General features: G+C 42.6%; 2 protein-coding genes across 3 annotated transcripts in view; one reads left to right on the forward strand and one right to left on the reverse strand.

Annotated features, from left to right (window-relative positions):
- Window positions 1-6,308, reverse strand: part of LOC125000368 (FYVE, RhoGEF and PH domain-containing protein 4-like) — a 7,923-nt gene extending 1,615 nt beyond the window's left edge. The window contains exons 1-13 of one of the 2 annotated variants that reach the window (XM_047575894.1): window positions 6,080-6,308; window positions 3,549-3,689; window positions 2,841-3,405; window positions 2,215-2,692; window positions 1,882-2,027; window positions 1,607-1,763; window positions 1,378-1,516; window positions 1,160-1,218; window positions 900-1,043; window positions 607-779; window positions 404-434; window positions 222-305; window positions 3-128 (exon numbers count right to left, since the gene is read on the reverse strand). In XM_047575894.1, coding sequence (XP_047431850.1) covers window positions 3-128; window positions 222-305; window positions 404-434; window positions 607-779; window positions 900-1,043; window positions 1,160-1,218; window positions 1,378-1,516; window positions 1,607-1,763; window positions 1,882-2,027; window positions 2,215-2,692; window positions 2,841-3,405; window positions 3,549-3,689; window positions 6,080-6,173 — 2,337 coding nt within the window. In that variant the 5' untranslated portion in view covers window positions 6,174-6,308. Of the gene's footprint in view, window positions 1-2; window positions 129-221; window positions 306-403; window positions 435-606; window positions 780-899; window positions 1,044-1,159; window positions 1,219-1,377; window positions 1,517-1,606; window positions 1,764-1,881; window positions 2,028-2,214; window positions 2,693-2,840; window positions 3,406-3,548; window positions 3,690-6,058 lie in introns of both variants that reach the window. The other variant, XM_047575893.1, reaches the window with a different exon arrangement.
- Window positions 6,309-12,743: 6,435 nt separating this feature from the next.
- On the forward strand, window positions 12,744-16,190 carry LOC125000139 (piggyBac transposable element-derived protein 4). Its single transcript, XM_047575529.1, has 3 exons — window positions 12,744-13,147; window positions 13,828-15,108; window positions 15,202-16,190. The coding sequence occupies exons 1-3, from the start codon at window positions 12,993-12,995 to the stop codon at window positions 15,620-15,622; spliced, it is 1,857 nt and encodes a 618-aa protein (XP_047431485.1). The 5' UTR covers window positions 12,744-12,992; the 3' UTR covers window positions 15,623-16,190.
- Window positions 16,191-16,240: the final 50 nt, after the last annotated feature.

Raw genomic sequence — 16,240 nt, forward strand, 5'->3', positions numbered from 1 at the left:
ACTGAACCGCAGGCTCTGCAGTGATGTCTCCTTCTGGTGAGTGCGTTAAAAGGCTCCTGGCACGTCATGCAAGTGGTCACCTCATTGTCCCTGATCCAACGAGGTGCCCGTCGGCCCAGTTCCTCCGTCTGTTTAAAAGACACACACACACAAAAACGTGCATTTTACAAGATGCTTTATATTGTTTTCAAAAATAAAAAATAAAATATGATCCAACTTACTGGCTCTTCCACATTCAGATCCTTAAAAGCCAATTTGAAGGTTTCGTTTTTCATTTGAAACATATCAATAGCCTCCTGAATCACCTGGAGATATGATCATTTTAGAGGTTGACACAGTTGAATCTCTCCATAACCTACGTAACATTTAATGTGCTGCTACTAAATCAAAAATAACTCAATACCTTAATCCACTCGTCTCGATCTTGTTCAGAGCTTGGGGGAAAAAAAGCATAAGAACAGTTTGCATTTAAAAATATAATTGCCTGCTGTAAATGTACTAAAGTAAAGTAAAACAATCTATCAAAGCTACCAAGTAAACCTCTGTAAGTTTATGTTCTCTAAATATGTTGTGCGTTAACAGAAAACCCCAGAAACCCATTTGTACCTGGCCTGCAGCTCGAGGGTCTTCTCCTTCCCGGAGACCTGGAAGGTGTAGGGGTGGTCTTCATTGGTGGTCTGCTGCACCTGCATGCCGCACACTCCGATCCTGCAACGCACAGTGAAACGCTGCCCAGCTAGGCTGAACTTCGGAGAGCAGCACAGCAAAAAGTTGTTGAACTGTGAAGAAAAGTGAATCCGATCAACTGGCATCCATGACATTTAAATTCCATTGAAAAAGAAAGGAAATTACTGCACAGATTCAGTCTGCGTCGGTGTCTCTATATAAAAATCTCTAACCAGGAACAGGTGTCTCTCCATGGCTGATGTGTTCCTGGCAGCGAGCTTGAGCAGACGGCCTTCCCTCAGAAACTCATTAGTTGGGTTGACGACTTCTTCGTCTCCGACCATCTGATGGATCTCCAGCAGTCGTTTGAGGTTCTCCTATGAGGGATGCAGTTGTAACCATAATTTTTCTTTCCACAACTGGGAATTCAGGGAATACGCCTCGATAAAATGACAGTAAATGTGTAGATAAATGCTGTGTCACGCTAACGTACTGCTTGGTGGATGGCGCTGTTCGAGTGTGTGGCTGCCATGGAAATAGCCTGCAAGGATTCTGTGGGAGGAAACATTTTATACTATTCATTACAGGAAGAACGAGCTCTGAGACACATGGGCACTTTTGAAAGAAACACTTTTGAGCCACGGGTACTGGTGGACTGATCAGAGATCAGTGATCAGAGATCAACAGGTGGCATAAAAGCGGTGAACTCACTCTGAGCAGGCTCATAGTCTGGGTTTTCCTGAGGCAGCTTGTTCAGGTAATCCTTCAGCAGCATCTCATAACGTGGAACCCTCTGGACCGGTTCCAGCATGTGATGCTGCAGAGTGAGGTTGCCACACACCTCCTGACTCTAAACCAGGACAACGTGTACAGAATGTCATGATCAGACCCTGTAGCTGGATAGAAATATATAACGGCATGTGTTGGGAGTAATAATTACCTGTATGTCCTGGATGATGTTTCTGAAAGCAGAAGAGCGTTCGGTCCAGGTTCTCACCAGCTCCATGGCCTGGTCAAAGTTCCTGATGTAGTCAGCATACATCCTCAGGAAGGGTGCGTGTTGCACAAGAACTTTACCCAGACCTGGGCTCTCGGTCCTATATGGTACATCTTGAAGATTAATTCTGACTTGTCGGACAGTAAAACAATGCCCCAAGTTACCAATTCTAACAAGGCTTTCATGTTGAGGACCGTGTGCCTTTGTGAAGTACCTACCAGTGGCAAATGCAGTTTTCCAGGTCAGGCAGAACAAACTGGCTGTGGAAGGAGTAGATGGAAGAAATGTTGGAGAAGATATTTTTTATCACATCAGGAGGAAATGAGCCTGAACCTGCCTCTTCTGTTAGACGGGAACAAAACACCTAAGGCGGGAAATCGGAGAAGCACAGAAGCCATTAATCTTCCATCACTGTCACATGAGGAAGAAATTCACTTGCATAAAGAAAAACTATTTTCCAATAGTAGTAGTAGTTAGGTTGTATTTTTGTCTTCTTCAGCATCATATACTGGGTTTTTGAGAAAAGAGCCATGAGGGATAACCACACTCACCTGGTCTAGCAGGTGGAGCCGAGCCACATACGCCCTCTCTGTCTGCAGGAGTTCATTGGCTATCTTATACAATTTCTGCTCCGCGTTCTCCTCATCTTTAGCCTCTCCTCCTCTCCCCTCCTTCCACTTCTCTTCTTCACTGGGTTCGCCTCTAGACTCTTCGTGAACGCTCCCATTTCCTGAAGCCGCCTTAGTCCACTCGCATGAAAACTTGGAGCCAGACTCTGTGGGAGTCTTGTCTTCTTCCATGTTGTCATTTCCTGCGTTCCCATTAACTACAGGCTTACATTCTTCCGCCTGCACGCTACCATTCATTTGTCCTGCTGAAAGCTCTTTACCGATGCTTGATAAATGGCTTTCACTTGAGGTGTGACAGAGTCTATGGTTGGCTGGTGCTTTGATGGTGATGGCCGGCCCATTACAATAAGGGGATCGCACCGGTTTCAGAGGAGAGCGCTCAACTATCTCAGTAGGAATCCTGGAGAAACAAAGTCACTGAAAGTATGTCACTGAAAATTCCAGAAAAATCAGAAATGACAGAATACGCACCATTTTACACAATCAATTATGCAACAACAATGAAGTCCAGGTACAGAATTGACAAACTCCAGCTTACAAAACCGTACCTGCTCTCATCCGAGTAAACGACGAGGTCAGGCACACTCAAAGATTTCCCTCTTTTCTCCAGTCTTTCCGTCTTGTCGCTTGAGATTTTGTGCAGTCCCAGCCAGGACTTTGAGTACTTGGCAGGGCTGTAGCTGCCCATCCTCCCCTGAACAGGACTCGGAGTCCGCAGTCTTCCCATGAGAGGGCTGTGGTTTCTTGGGGACAGCTTAGCAGGGCTGTAGCCTCCTTCCCTCAATGGGCTATAGTTCTGAGTGCCTCTTTTGCCTGGACTTGGAGATCCTAAAACCGGGCTGCTTGTAATGCTTGGAATCCCTAGAACATGCCTGGCAGGGCTGATGTGTGCTCCAGATACGTTCAAAAAATGGCTTCCTCCACCTCTGATTGGACTTGGGGAGCCTCGACAATCCTGTGCTGGGCTGACACAGGAAATAGAAACTCCATTACCTCTGTTAGGACTCGGACCTGGATCTGTGTGCTGACATAGAACTTTTCCTGAAGTCTGACAGCTGGATTGATCTTGTTCTGCTCTCAAAGGGCTCTGCAGGTGAGCTGGTTTGGGAGGAACTACAAGGAAATAAACAGCGAGGTTCAATATATCATTACAGCATAAAACACAATTAACACAACTGTCCAAAAACAAGCTGTGAAGTGATTACTTGCACTTCACAGCGTTTATTTTTCTTGTGTATGGGTGGCTCTTAGCCTACCTTTCGGTTTGAGAGGGGATCTCTTTGCTGGTCTATTTTTATCCGCCTCCTCTGTCGCAGTGTCAGAGTTTGGTTCCGATCCACAGACTCTGTCACAAGCGCGGCTACAGCTGTACGAGCCGCGCACTTCACTGCTCCCATCTAAAAAAAGAAACACACAGTTACACGCTGAGGCACTGCTGATCTGATCTACACACAAATTGTCTTTTATTTTGTTTAAAAATGTATTTTCCAGCTGATTTCTCCTGGCACACACCGTGCTTTTGATGGAATCATCTCACAGACACATGGAGAACCTATTTTCTTGAGTCAAGGCAAACCACATATTGACCATGCTTCTGCTTTGAACTGTAAACAACGCATCTTGTGACTAATGCGGTGTCAGTAATCTCTTGGTTGAACTTTGTTTCTTCTCCACTCAACATCATAGTATTGTCTTGTGACATTCAGCAGTTTGTTTTTTTTGGTTGCATGACATGATATCAGCCCTGCGATAGGCGGGCGACTCGTCCAGAATGTACTCCACCTCCCGCCCTATGCCAGCTGGGACAGGCTCCAGCAACCCCGGCGACCCTAGTGCAGGATTAAGCGGTACGGAAGATGAGATGAGATGCGATATCATGTACGTGGTCACTGGTGCTACATTACTCATGTCAAAGCTCAATCAATTTCCCGTTTGACTGATAAAATGAATCACTGGAATCAGCCACGACAACAAATGTTTCCCAACAGTTTAGCGTTTAACGACGATCATCGCAAGACAATACTCAAATGTGGACGGCGGTTACAAATCTGCACACAACAGCAACTTTCAAACGGCTTTCAAATTACGTAACCAGCTCTGCTCTTACCTGCAGTTTACACCCAAACTTAAGCGAGATTATCCGTTACGTGAACGAGAGAGAGTGAAGCTTTCCAGTTCACTCCGGGCTTTGCTGAAGTGTGACAGATTTGTTTGTCATGTGGAGAAAGCTAAAGCCTATTTCCTGAGCGGAATACTTCTGCTTTCTCGCTTCCGTTTTTTTTTTCCTCCACAGAGTCCAACCTTTTCCTGACTCACAAGTCATGTCAGCGTCTGCAAGGCAACATTCAACGCTTGTCTAAAGTCTAAAGTGATGAGGGCCATCATCACAAGGAAACAACTTCTACACATCTCAACCTTGAAAGAGACTGAAAAAAATAGAGATGTGCTGTTTTGTTTTGTTTTTTTTTTTAACTATTCACCTTCAAAAAAATGTGTGGACTTATTTGGGATGTTTACAAGGTCTATGCCCATAACCAAATATTTTTATATTTTAACAAGCATGCAGAGTTTAAAAAGTTTATACTTTATAAAAAGGAGATGTTGTAAAAGCCGCGCCAAAAAACTGACCCTTTGTTGACCTTCTGACTGGTCCTCCCACAAAAACCAGTGGGCTCCTGCCCTTTGTCTACTCGTGACTTCCTGTGTTACTGTTGCCATGTCAAACAAACAGCCATGCAGAAATATTAAAAACTTAAAATAAGACACACATTTGAAACAGTTGCAACAGTAACAAAGGAACTCGGGACTTGAAATTTACATTTAAATTAAAAAATGACCTGTAATATTTGTCAATTAGTGAGTTTGGTAATTTTACTAGAGAAAGGCAAGCTCTTATCACCATTTCTAATCCTTGTTGACATATAAGGAACCATATAGGGTCAAGTTTTAACATCCATTTTGCAAGCGTTCATTTTGCTTTCTTCTTTTTCCTGCGGGATAAACTAAAGGATTGTCCCATCTTAAACGACCTCGCAGTGAGGAAAAGAATAACTTGCATTAAACAGAAAGGACTGTACTGTTGAATCCTGCGTCCGACAGTACCATCGGAGCAGACATACTTCGCTAATCTAAACAGATAGCTCTGCTTCAGCGGGAGAACAGTGACACTTTGTGTGTGTGCGTGAGAGGGAGTTAAAGAGAGAGACGCACTGACAAACTCATCCTAAAACACACAAACACACACACACACAGGCAAAGTCCAGGCTGAATCAGGGGAAAGAGATTACACTGCAGTAATCCAAGTTGAGGCACCAAGCACAAACTAATTGTAAGGAACACCGCAAGGAAACAAACAAAAAAAAGAGTGGTAATGTCTTGAACGCTGCCCTGGACACCTTCTTACAGAACACATAAAAAGAAATTTCCATAGGGAAGAAAAATGTTAGAAACCCATATACATTACAGCTCCACCAACTGGTAAGTTAATCCACAACGCTAAACATGAATAAATAAATAAATAAAATTAGGAACCAACCAATATAGCCCTACTAAATCTTATTGGTTCTTATTTCAAGAGGTACACAAAGTTAAAGTAGCCTAGTCTTCAGTATGTTAATTGCAAAATATATATACCTTGCCCTGAATAGTTATACAGCCGTAGCACGAATTGCATAAGTTAGATAATGTGAGATAATACATATTAAACAAAATGGCGACTAAAGCTTCGGAGCAAAACCTTTCCCTAAGTGACAGGTGACTACCTCACCTGCAGTGTAGCAGTCAGTACCTTTGACTTTCCGCCGGACCGCCGCTCGTCTGAACTCCTCCGTCTCACGGCTGCTTGACAGGGTCAAACTGTTCCTCTTCTTCAGGTCAAACATTGTTAAAATAGATAAAAAGTAAAAAATAAAAAATAGCCTTCGGCGTCAGCCCGCTGTCAACTCCAGATAAAACCGAGAAGAAGAAGAAGATGATGATGAGCGAGGTGACTGCTCTCTGCTTCACGTGCTCAAACATTAACGACACTAATGTGGCTGTTGCTAAGCACCGCCTCTAGCTTAAGTCGCCACGCGGCCCCTACACCGGAGGACGCTGACCAATCAGAGGACTCGGACCCTGCGGTAGATATCACCACTTCAAACCACACTTTTATGACATGAGTTTTATGACAACACTGGAGAAGTTCGAGTTTATTCAAAACATTTAATTTCCATGCCTTGAATAAATTTAAGCATGACATAGAATCGATAAATAAATAGATTAAGGCATGAATACCTAATGAAATTGCATGCATTACAAAAACACAATACGAATAAATAATAAGCTACATGCTGCTGTAAATAAATAATACTTGGTAATGTAATTGCAAAAAAAAAAGTGTCTATACTACTCACGGTGATTTTAAAAACTCCTACCCACACCTACCAGTTGCCCTTTCCTTGGGACAATAAAGATGGACTTACTAACAAAATAAGAAACCATATAAGAGGTAAAATCACTCTCAGAACCAGTTATGTCTGGTATTTAATGAGTAAATGAGCTTTGAGGAGACATTTAATGTAAATAAAGTAAGTCAAGTGAAAGGTTTATTTATTTTGTTTGAAGCCACACTGGTAAAGTCCTGGTGATCACGAATGATGCGCTAAACTGCCCTTATAAAAGCAGAGATTACATTTCTAATATCATTTTGCATGAGAGTGGTCATGTGCCACTCTTTCGCTCCTCCTTTAAATCATCCGTCCTCAATCCAGAATCTGCACATTCTGCTTGAATGATTAGGCATTTAGAAGCAGACTCATCTGTATCATCTCTAACTCTATTTCTCACAGGCGCATTTTGAAAGATTCACTGAATGGGACGTACTTTGAATCTAAAAATGCTCCTCCGTTTATATTTGTTGGGGTCCTCTGGAGCAAGGCTCGTCCAGTGGAGATGACACCATGGTGACTCCTACTAGGTTTTCAATAACTCCAGTCCCATCTAGAGTGCAAAGCTTGAAAGTGCAAGAACACACAATGTAACCAATTGAATATTCCTTTGTGGGCTGAGAAAATTTCAAAGAAAAGTTGAAGTTTAGAGTTGAATAGGATGAGTAGTGTGCTCTCTCAAGGGCTCGACAAATGTCAATGAAAACCCCTACACGTTAAATGAATTTTTCTGCAAGGACCTCTGGACTTGTTGTCTGCCAGTCTATAGTTTCTGGTATTTTCTGCAGGTAGGTAACCTATTCTGAAAAGAAATTTTGTACTTAAACACAATGAAATCGAAACACATAAAAGAAATTCCTGACAAAGTGGATTCTTTCAGACTTATTAATTGCAATAAATCTTATGCAACATCGCGTTACAGTCAGTATTGTATCTGAGACTCTGCTATCAATAAGAAGTCACACCTGGGGGACTATAGTCCTTACTTCTTTACATCAACACAGGTTTACATAACACCCAGGAAAGCACTCCACGCCTCTCAGCGCACCAAACTGATCTACCCACTTGTATTTAGAGTAGCTGATAGATAAAATGTGTAAAACAAACCGAGGAAGAGTTAACACATTTAATCTCAATTTATGTATTGAGAAAAGCTAAGACATTACCAATTTCAGTAGATATGTGATGTCACATTTTCACATTCAGATTTTGAGTAATCACACTGTTTGGGGATGCTGTAAACAGTACTAACTGACCAAATAAGGGCCTTTGAGTGGGCCCATCTTCATTTCCTGACTCCGAAGGCCTTAAAGTGATGTACATGTACATGTGTATGGAGAAATGTAATAAAATAACAAAGACAAATAAAGTTTGATTTCAATATAAACCTTCAGGGAACTTCATGTTGAGTATCCAGTATCTTTTTTCCACTAAATGGTGAAATTAATTCTTCATTATTCCCTGTGATTAGATTATTTTACTCAACATTTAGAACCTAATTGTATCTTGGTTGTTTGCAGCAGTGTGACGCGCCCATCCGCCTGAGAGACCAAACTTACACCAGGGTCTCTGTACAACAGGCCGATGGCGCAGTGCAGCGTGAAGCTCACAGGCTAACGACAAGGTTAGACATCTGGATTAAAAACAAGAAAACTGTTCACTCATCCAAATAAATAATCAAATCAACTTTATTTATATAGCAGCTTTCGTACAAATGAATTGCAACCCAAAGTGCTTCACACATAGAGCGTGAGGAAACGCCATCGCAGAGGACGGTCCGAAGGGACAAGGCGGCAGGGACCACCCCGGCCCAGACTGACGGAGGAGTCCGCCGAGCCAGGTCCACCCCCACCGTGTCATCACAGCTCCAAAGCATATGGTTGTATCCAGTTTGGGCTGGGCCCGGATCGCCCATGAGTCCCAGCCCCATGCCTGGCTCCAGGGTGGGGGCCCTGGTAGCTTGCCGAGCCGTGTACACTGTCTCCTGTTTTTTTCTCTTCATTCAAGGTCTTCTGAAGCTTTGCTCTTGTTCTTGATGAACCGTTCTTAGTCTGCGCCTTCACCTAGGACCAACCTGCCTTTGGAGACAGCATAGCCCCTAGGATCATTAGGGCACTCAAACTCCTCCACCACGATAAGGTGACAGTTCAAGGAGGAGAAAATACTAAACGGGCCACTAATGCCCTTCCACTGGATTGGCTGGGTGCCACACAGTAAGCATGAGCTTAGTGTCTTCAGGAGGCTGAGACCTCCACCTGCAGCCACAGTGAGCTGATCATCTGGCTGTTGGCTTGAACAGACCAGAGTCAGCAGAGGAGGTTGGACCTTCCAGCCCAACCTCTAAACTGTTGGTGACTATGAGAAACAGGTCCTATATAAATACTCCTGCTAGTAATGTGATGATGTCATGATAACATTATCAGTGATGTCATAATGTCACAGTGATGTTATGATGACATCACCAGAAACAACAACCAAGCTCATTTGTTTTTGTTCCTGATGATGTCATCATGGCTTCGCTATGACATCACTGGGAACTGATTATGACAGCGATGTGACATTGTGATGTGAGCAAGCCATAACAATGTATTGATTAGCTGCTGCACCCATGTAGCCTAGCAAGACAATGACGTCAGTGTAAAGGGCACATTCGACAACAACACCTTAAAAGTAGCCGGTGCCTTTGGAGTCATTTTCTATCCACGAAATTTCTGCATTAACTAAATAAAAGCTGCTAATGCTAGCGGGGCTTTACTGATTAGTAACGTTAGCAGCACAATACTGTAGCGGCAGACTATACGGTAAAAGGATGTCGAGAACATCGACAAATTTAAGTAACTTGCAGTATGACTTCGTCAAAAAATACAGCCTGAATTAATATTACCTGACACTAAACGTGAATCACAACACAGGTTTATCTGTAAAAATATATCTCCGACTACTTTCCATATCTGTTGGTGTAGACAGTCACACTACAGCTCTTTGCCTTTTTTTAAAAAATAAATAATTTCACACTTTAGACACTATTGAAGCCCTGATTCAAACTAATGCTGCTAATCTCCATGTTCAACTGTCACTTATGGACTTCACATGATGTCACATCCGTATCATTGACCTGATATTGGTTTATCACAGTGACATGGATCTTAATCAGTATTGGGTTATATGTTGCCTATATATATATATATATATATATACAGTATATATATATATATATATATATATATACACATACACATAACATAATGTCAATGGTTTTGTTAGCTCTATGGGCAGCATTTTTTGTGTATTTGATCCATTTTATTTAAATTTATTTTCTTATTTTGTTATTTAGTTTTGGTATATACATATATTTTGCTCCATGTTTTTTAGGACCTGACTGATACTCCAAACGTGGAACTACTGGCTATAGGGTTGTGTCCTTATTATTTGCCTAGGGAGTTCACGTCTGCCATTGTGATCACCATCTACATCTCGGCTGAAGTGGCTGCTGATGTCATGGAGGCCAAAGCCTAGCAGAAGAACATGAGGGAGGTGTGGTCAGGAATGTAGGACATAAGTGGCTCCGGGGGGAGGGACAGGCTGTCTGACAGAAATCTGGAGCATGTGAACGAGCTTAACACGTTCAACAGGTTTAGTTCTTGGACCCCCGTCTCCTCTACCTCTAGGTGCTGGCCCACCTAAGATGGTGCAGGTGAGAACGATCAATGGATAACCCCGACCACCCTCTCCACCAATGATAGACAGACAATGGAGCTCCTTCTCCAAGAAACTCAGACAACTCCATTGTCTCAAAGAACGCTATAGGAAATCTTTCCGGCCTCAATCCATACACCGGTTTAACTCCTCATCTGTATGTGACAGATAACACTGTACATTATTTACTTTCCCTCCTTTGATCCATTTATTTCAACACAGTCTTTTAATAATTAATAACAACACAACACATAGTATTCTCAGTTCATTTTGAGACAATTTTAGCAGCACATTAGTAACGTGAAACATTAATTCATTAATTCAAAGCTTCAAACATCCTCCAGACAACTATTTTCCAAACCTAGGAGACATAAGCAAGACACGCGTGCCACTCAAAGCCCTGCAAAGGGGTCATCCAGTGTTTTGGACAAGCAGCTTCAGCCCTCTTACACTTAACACTGCTGCACTTTGAGTAGGAGCTGCTGTAACGAAAAGTAATTTCCCCCTGGGATCAGTAAAGTAATTCTGATTCTTACCCAAATTCAAGGCGTCCTGGACTGACAGAGCAGATGTAATAAAAGCCAGGTTTTATCAAATATTTATATGTTGCCATTTTTGTGTTGGGTCTGATGGACTGTTCTTGATACCACAGAATCCTTTCTGAGAATTAGCTTATTTAAACTTGTGTGTTGATGAACTTTCACTGAAATTTAAATAACAAAGCTGTGTTATCTACTTGCAATTATAGCACTGACATACATCAGCAGAGAAAGTCATCAGATGAAGGTGATTTCTTCTCCAGAAAATTCTCTAAAATTGTGTAGTCTCAATTAGACATTAGGCAGCAGCACGGGAACAGGGGGCAGATCAGGTAGAGCTGAGTTTCCTGACAGCCTGGTGGTTAAAACTGTCCTTGAGTCTGCTGGTCCTGACCGCATACGCTGCAGTCCATACGCTGACGGCAGCAGACTAAGGCATCACCTCTAATGCTTCGTGGGTGAGACGGGGACTGTAGAGGTCCTGGAGGGAAGGGAGCTGCTCTCACTATGTGCCACAACACAACTGTACCATTAGCAAACAGAAACACACTGCAGACACTGATAATTAGTATAATCAACATTACACTTCCAAAATGGTTGTCACACCGTGGTGAGGGCGTCTTGTCTTGGGGTTGTTTTGTCCTGTCATTTCCTGTTTTATTTTGAAAAGTAACGCTCCTCTCGTTTCAGGTCACTTGCCCTTCCTCATGTGTCACAAGTCTGATTGTCTTCCCTGATTCCTGATTGTGTCCACCTGTCCCCTATTTCCCTCCATGTGTTTAAGTAGTCTGTGTTCCCCTTGTCTTGTGCCAGAGTGTTGTCGTCGTCAACCTGTTCTCGTGCCTTGCTTCATGTTTTCAACCAAAGTTTTTCCAAGTAAGCTTGTGAATCCTCTCGGAGAGATAGTTTTTGTTTGTTAGTCTTTTCCTAGTTATTTCCTCAGTTCTGAGGTTTCCCTCCATTCGGAGTGTTTTGTGTTTATTTAGTGATTTGTTTCTTCGAGTTGTATTTCCTCCTTTTGGAGAGTTTTTGTTTTCACTGATTTGATTTACGTCCAGGAATTTTTGTGGCCATTTGTTTGCCCCTCTGTGAGGGATCTCTGAACATTCCAATTAAAGCCCCTTTGTCATCTCTGCATACTGAGTCCTGAGTTCTGCTTCGAGTCCCGGCCTGACAATGGTGTATAAGTGACAAACTAAAAGTAGAGATAATGGATCTGTAAATAAGGAACACAAACAAAAATTAAAATACATAATAAATAAATAAATTACTACTAATAATGCAAAGCTATACTCGGGCAGCATAAGATCATTGGCAGTGTCATGACCTGACGAAAAAATACAAAGATACAAGTTAAATGTAAAGGTTAAGTAGTTTATTTAAATAACATCAGTAACTAAACCCTTGAGTGGGAGCATCAGTGTCTGTTGATGGGTGCATGATAGCGCCTGTATTGTTGCAAGGTGTGAAAATAAGGTAACTAGGCTGAAGCCAACAGAGCAGGAATCAATAGGTGACACCCGCCCAGTAAGGTACCTGCAGAGAAAAAACACAATCAGCAAAACAATGCGTGAAGGAAAACAGAACAGACATCAGCAGGGGGGCGTTAAAGGAGGGGGGTGTGAGGTCAGCAACCTGGTCCTCACGAGAGGAAAAAGGGGGAAAACAGCAAGGAAATAAACATGCCCCCCTCCCAAAATACACTTAACTCTAACAGTTTGATTTAAAAGCCTCATTATTTATAAACAGCGTTCAAAAGCCAATGAGAGTCAGCGTTGGAAAGAAGCCCTCCTTCTTTCGTTCCCAGATTGAGCCAATCACAGCCAACTCAGTGGCTGATTGACGTTTCGTGCAGCCAATGAGCTGGTCGAAAGAACGATCTGCAGCGTCTTGCTCGGAAGACTTTGGATACCTGCGACTGCACTGGAGGTAGACGCGGACCTCCGTGCATGATTTACGCATCCTGCCGAAAAACACTGGACTCTGATCGGGATTAAACTTTCAAGCAAGAAACATGGAAGAAACGTAAGAAAAGACAATGACTTCGAAAGAGGCAGTTGCGGAAAGCACCAGGAACCGCGACAGCGACGCGTCCTTCGATGAGCTGCAGCCAGACGAGGAAAGCAGCGGTTTGTCCGAGACAGAGTCCATGTCCGAGGACACGTTTCTACAGGAGGACTCCGCAGTTGAAATGTAAGCGTTGTTTGCATTATTCTTCATTATTGTTGTTACACTGTATTTACTGAACTGTTAAAACATTAGTATTATTTATGACAATCAAATGTACATTTATTTGCAAGTATTATTGAATCTATTTATTGACAGTGTAAATATATATATATATAATGTATTCATTATTGTTACATGTGTGTGTTTGTATGTGTATATTTCTTTTAGTAAATTATTAGCTATGTACATATTTATATATAAAAAGTATATGTATGTATTTAGGTATATGTGTATATATATATAGATATAAAAAATGGTAAGAAGTAATATGAAAGGAAGAGGGAGATATTATACTAATATATTAATAATTTCTGGAGAAGGGGCGGGAGTAAATAAGTTGTACTTCTTCCCACCGCTTTTCGGACTTGTAAGTGAAATTACAATACATTAAAAAGTGCTTTTTTAGTCTTACATTTTTTATTGTATCAACTGTTTTTTTTGGTTGTTGTTTTATTATTATATTGTCTGTTTATTTGCTCAAATATACATATCATTTGCATGTTCGAAATAAATCACTAAATCATATTTTTATGCAATATACTTCGAAAGAGTAAAGCAAACAAGCCAATGATTTTAGGTCTGTGTGTGATAATGAGCATTACGTTCGTATTTGCCTCTAAATGACTTTGTTTTCACATTTATAGGCAACCTTCTGACTGTTGGGCGCCGCTTTCAGGTTCAAGTAGCTTGTCTGAAGACGAACCCCCGCCCGTGAAAAAAACACCAACGAGAACGAAAAGAATACGACGGGTGACATCAAGATGGCGAGACAGAGGACGGGGGAGGACCAGCAGTCCGGCCGGGACGTCGGCCAACACAGAGGAGAGGTGGAACGACGTGACGACGCCCGACATCACACCTCCACAGCCGACATTCAGACCCGTCCACCCGCCTGGAACCAAGCTCATCTCGACCGGCTCCTACACGGCCCTGCATCTTTTCCAACTGTTCATGACAAATTCAGTTTTACAGACAATCGTGCGAAACACCAATGAGTATGGCTCGAAATGCCTTTCATCACCCAGCACCCCGTGGACCGACCTAAATGTCCAAGACCTGTATTGCTTCATTGCGATAATCATCTACATGGGCTTGGTAAAATGTAACAAGCAGACAGATTACTGGAGAGGGGGAAAATTGTACAGTTTATCTTTCCCCAAAAAAGTGATGCCCGGCAAGAAGTTCCTCAGGATCTGCCGCTCGCTGCACCTCAGCAACTCAGTGGACGATGCTGCCAATAATGAGAAGAAAGGAACTGCTACCTACGACCGCTTGGGTAAAATCAAACCGTTGTATGACCACATGAGACAGGTTTGTAGGCAAAACTATCACCCCAAGCAAAACATTTCTGTGGATGAGAGGATGGTGGCCTCCAAAGCAAGGACGGGTCTGAAGCAGTACGTGAAGAGAAAGCCGGTCCGCTGGGGCTACAAGCTTTTCGTGTTGGCCGACTCTGAAAGTGGCTACACGTGGAACTTTCTTGTTTATGAAGGCAAGCTCCATAAAACGACGGGAAAGGGGCTGAGCTACGAGGCCGTCATGGAGCTCGTGGACACTCGGCTGTTGGGCACTGGTTATAAATTGTTTGTGGACAACTTTTATACCAGCCCCACCCTTTTCAGAGACCTCCTGCAAAAAGAAATCTGGGCGTGTGGAACCATGTCGAATCCGTGCAGAGCCAGGATCGGCTGTCCGCAGACTCAGGAAAACTCCCTGCCCTCTCGAGCACCACGCGGGAGCATAAGATGGATCAGGAAGGACTCCCTTTTATTTGTCCAGTGGAAAGACACGAGGGACGTGTGGATGTGTTCGTCTTTCCACACTGCCCACGGCACAGACACAGTCCAGCGCAGAGTCAAGGGTGCAGATGGGCAATGGGAGAAGAAAGATATTCCAATTCCACCTGCTGTCAAGGACTACAACTGGTGCGTATTATATTTTACCCAACATACTGTGAATTGTCCTTAGTTATGTTGATTTGGCGTGTTTCTCAATGTTGTGTCATTCTGTTCACCCAGCTGCATGGGAGGAGTGGACCTTTCTGATGCCCTCATTGGATACTACAAAGTTCTGCAAAAAACCTGGAAGTGGTACAAGACGTTCTTTTATCATTTCTTGGACATTTCAATCGTGAATGCCTTTATCCTACATAAAGAGCACTGCAAGACCAAAGGAGAGGTTCCTCTGAACCAAAAGGCTTTCAGGGAGACCCTTACTCTGGAGCTGGTGGAGTTGGGATCCCCTAGTGCAGTGGCAGAACCACCTGACAGAAAGCATCACAGACTTGTTTTCATCAGGGCCAGCTCCACAGCTGGCAGACAGCGCTGCAAAAAATGCGGCACCAAAACACCTGTGAAATGCTCCGCATGTGAGATGGCATTTTGCTTCCAGCCTACAAGAGACTGCTTCAACGAGTGGCACGTGGAACATAACTTGTAGAGGCATGAGTCAGGAGTCAGCCTCACCTAGTGGAGGCGAGGTGCATTTGCAGTTTAAAAGTTTGAAAACACAGCAAAAGACATGTGCACGGACAGGGGTTCCGAGATATTTCCCCCACTAAGAGGACAATGTCAGATGTTTTTACATATGTTGGACATTTTAAAAATGCTGAGGGGAAACTAATTGTAGATGGTAAACCTGTCTGCAGAAAATGCAGTAAAAAAGTCACTGCAATTGTGGTTTAGCACATCTAATTCGACGAGCCATCTCTTTGAACACCACCCACAACTATACAGTGAGTGCTGTTTAATATGGTAGTGTGTGCATAGTTGAGTACACCCAACAGTCAAAGTGTCCTTTAGATCTACAATTTGCACAAAGTGCAGTTACCTCTTGTGGCCATAAGGGGCCATCTTTAATGTACATTTATTTTTTTATTTACTTCCAGTATTATATTAAAGTTTTATATTGTTTAAGAGTAGTGTTGCTTTTAAATGCAAATTTGTATATTTGATATTGTACTTGTTTTTTTTATTTGTTTTTTCAAAATAAAATTTGGTTAAATGATTTCAGTGTGTGTATAAGTACTTTTTGAACATTTCGAGCACGTTTCAACAA

Source organism: Mugil cephalus, chromosome 22 (assembly GCF_022458985.1).
Source record: "Mugil cephalus isolate CIBA_MC_2020 chromosome 22, CIBA_Mcephalus_1.1, whole genome shotgun sequence".
In the NCBI taxonomy this organism is placed as follows: domain Eukaryota; kingdom Metazoa; phylum Chordata; class Actinopteri; order Mugiliformes; family Mugilidae; genus Mugil; species Mugil cephalus.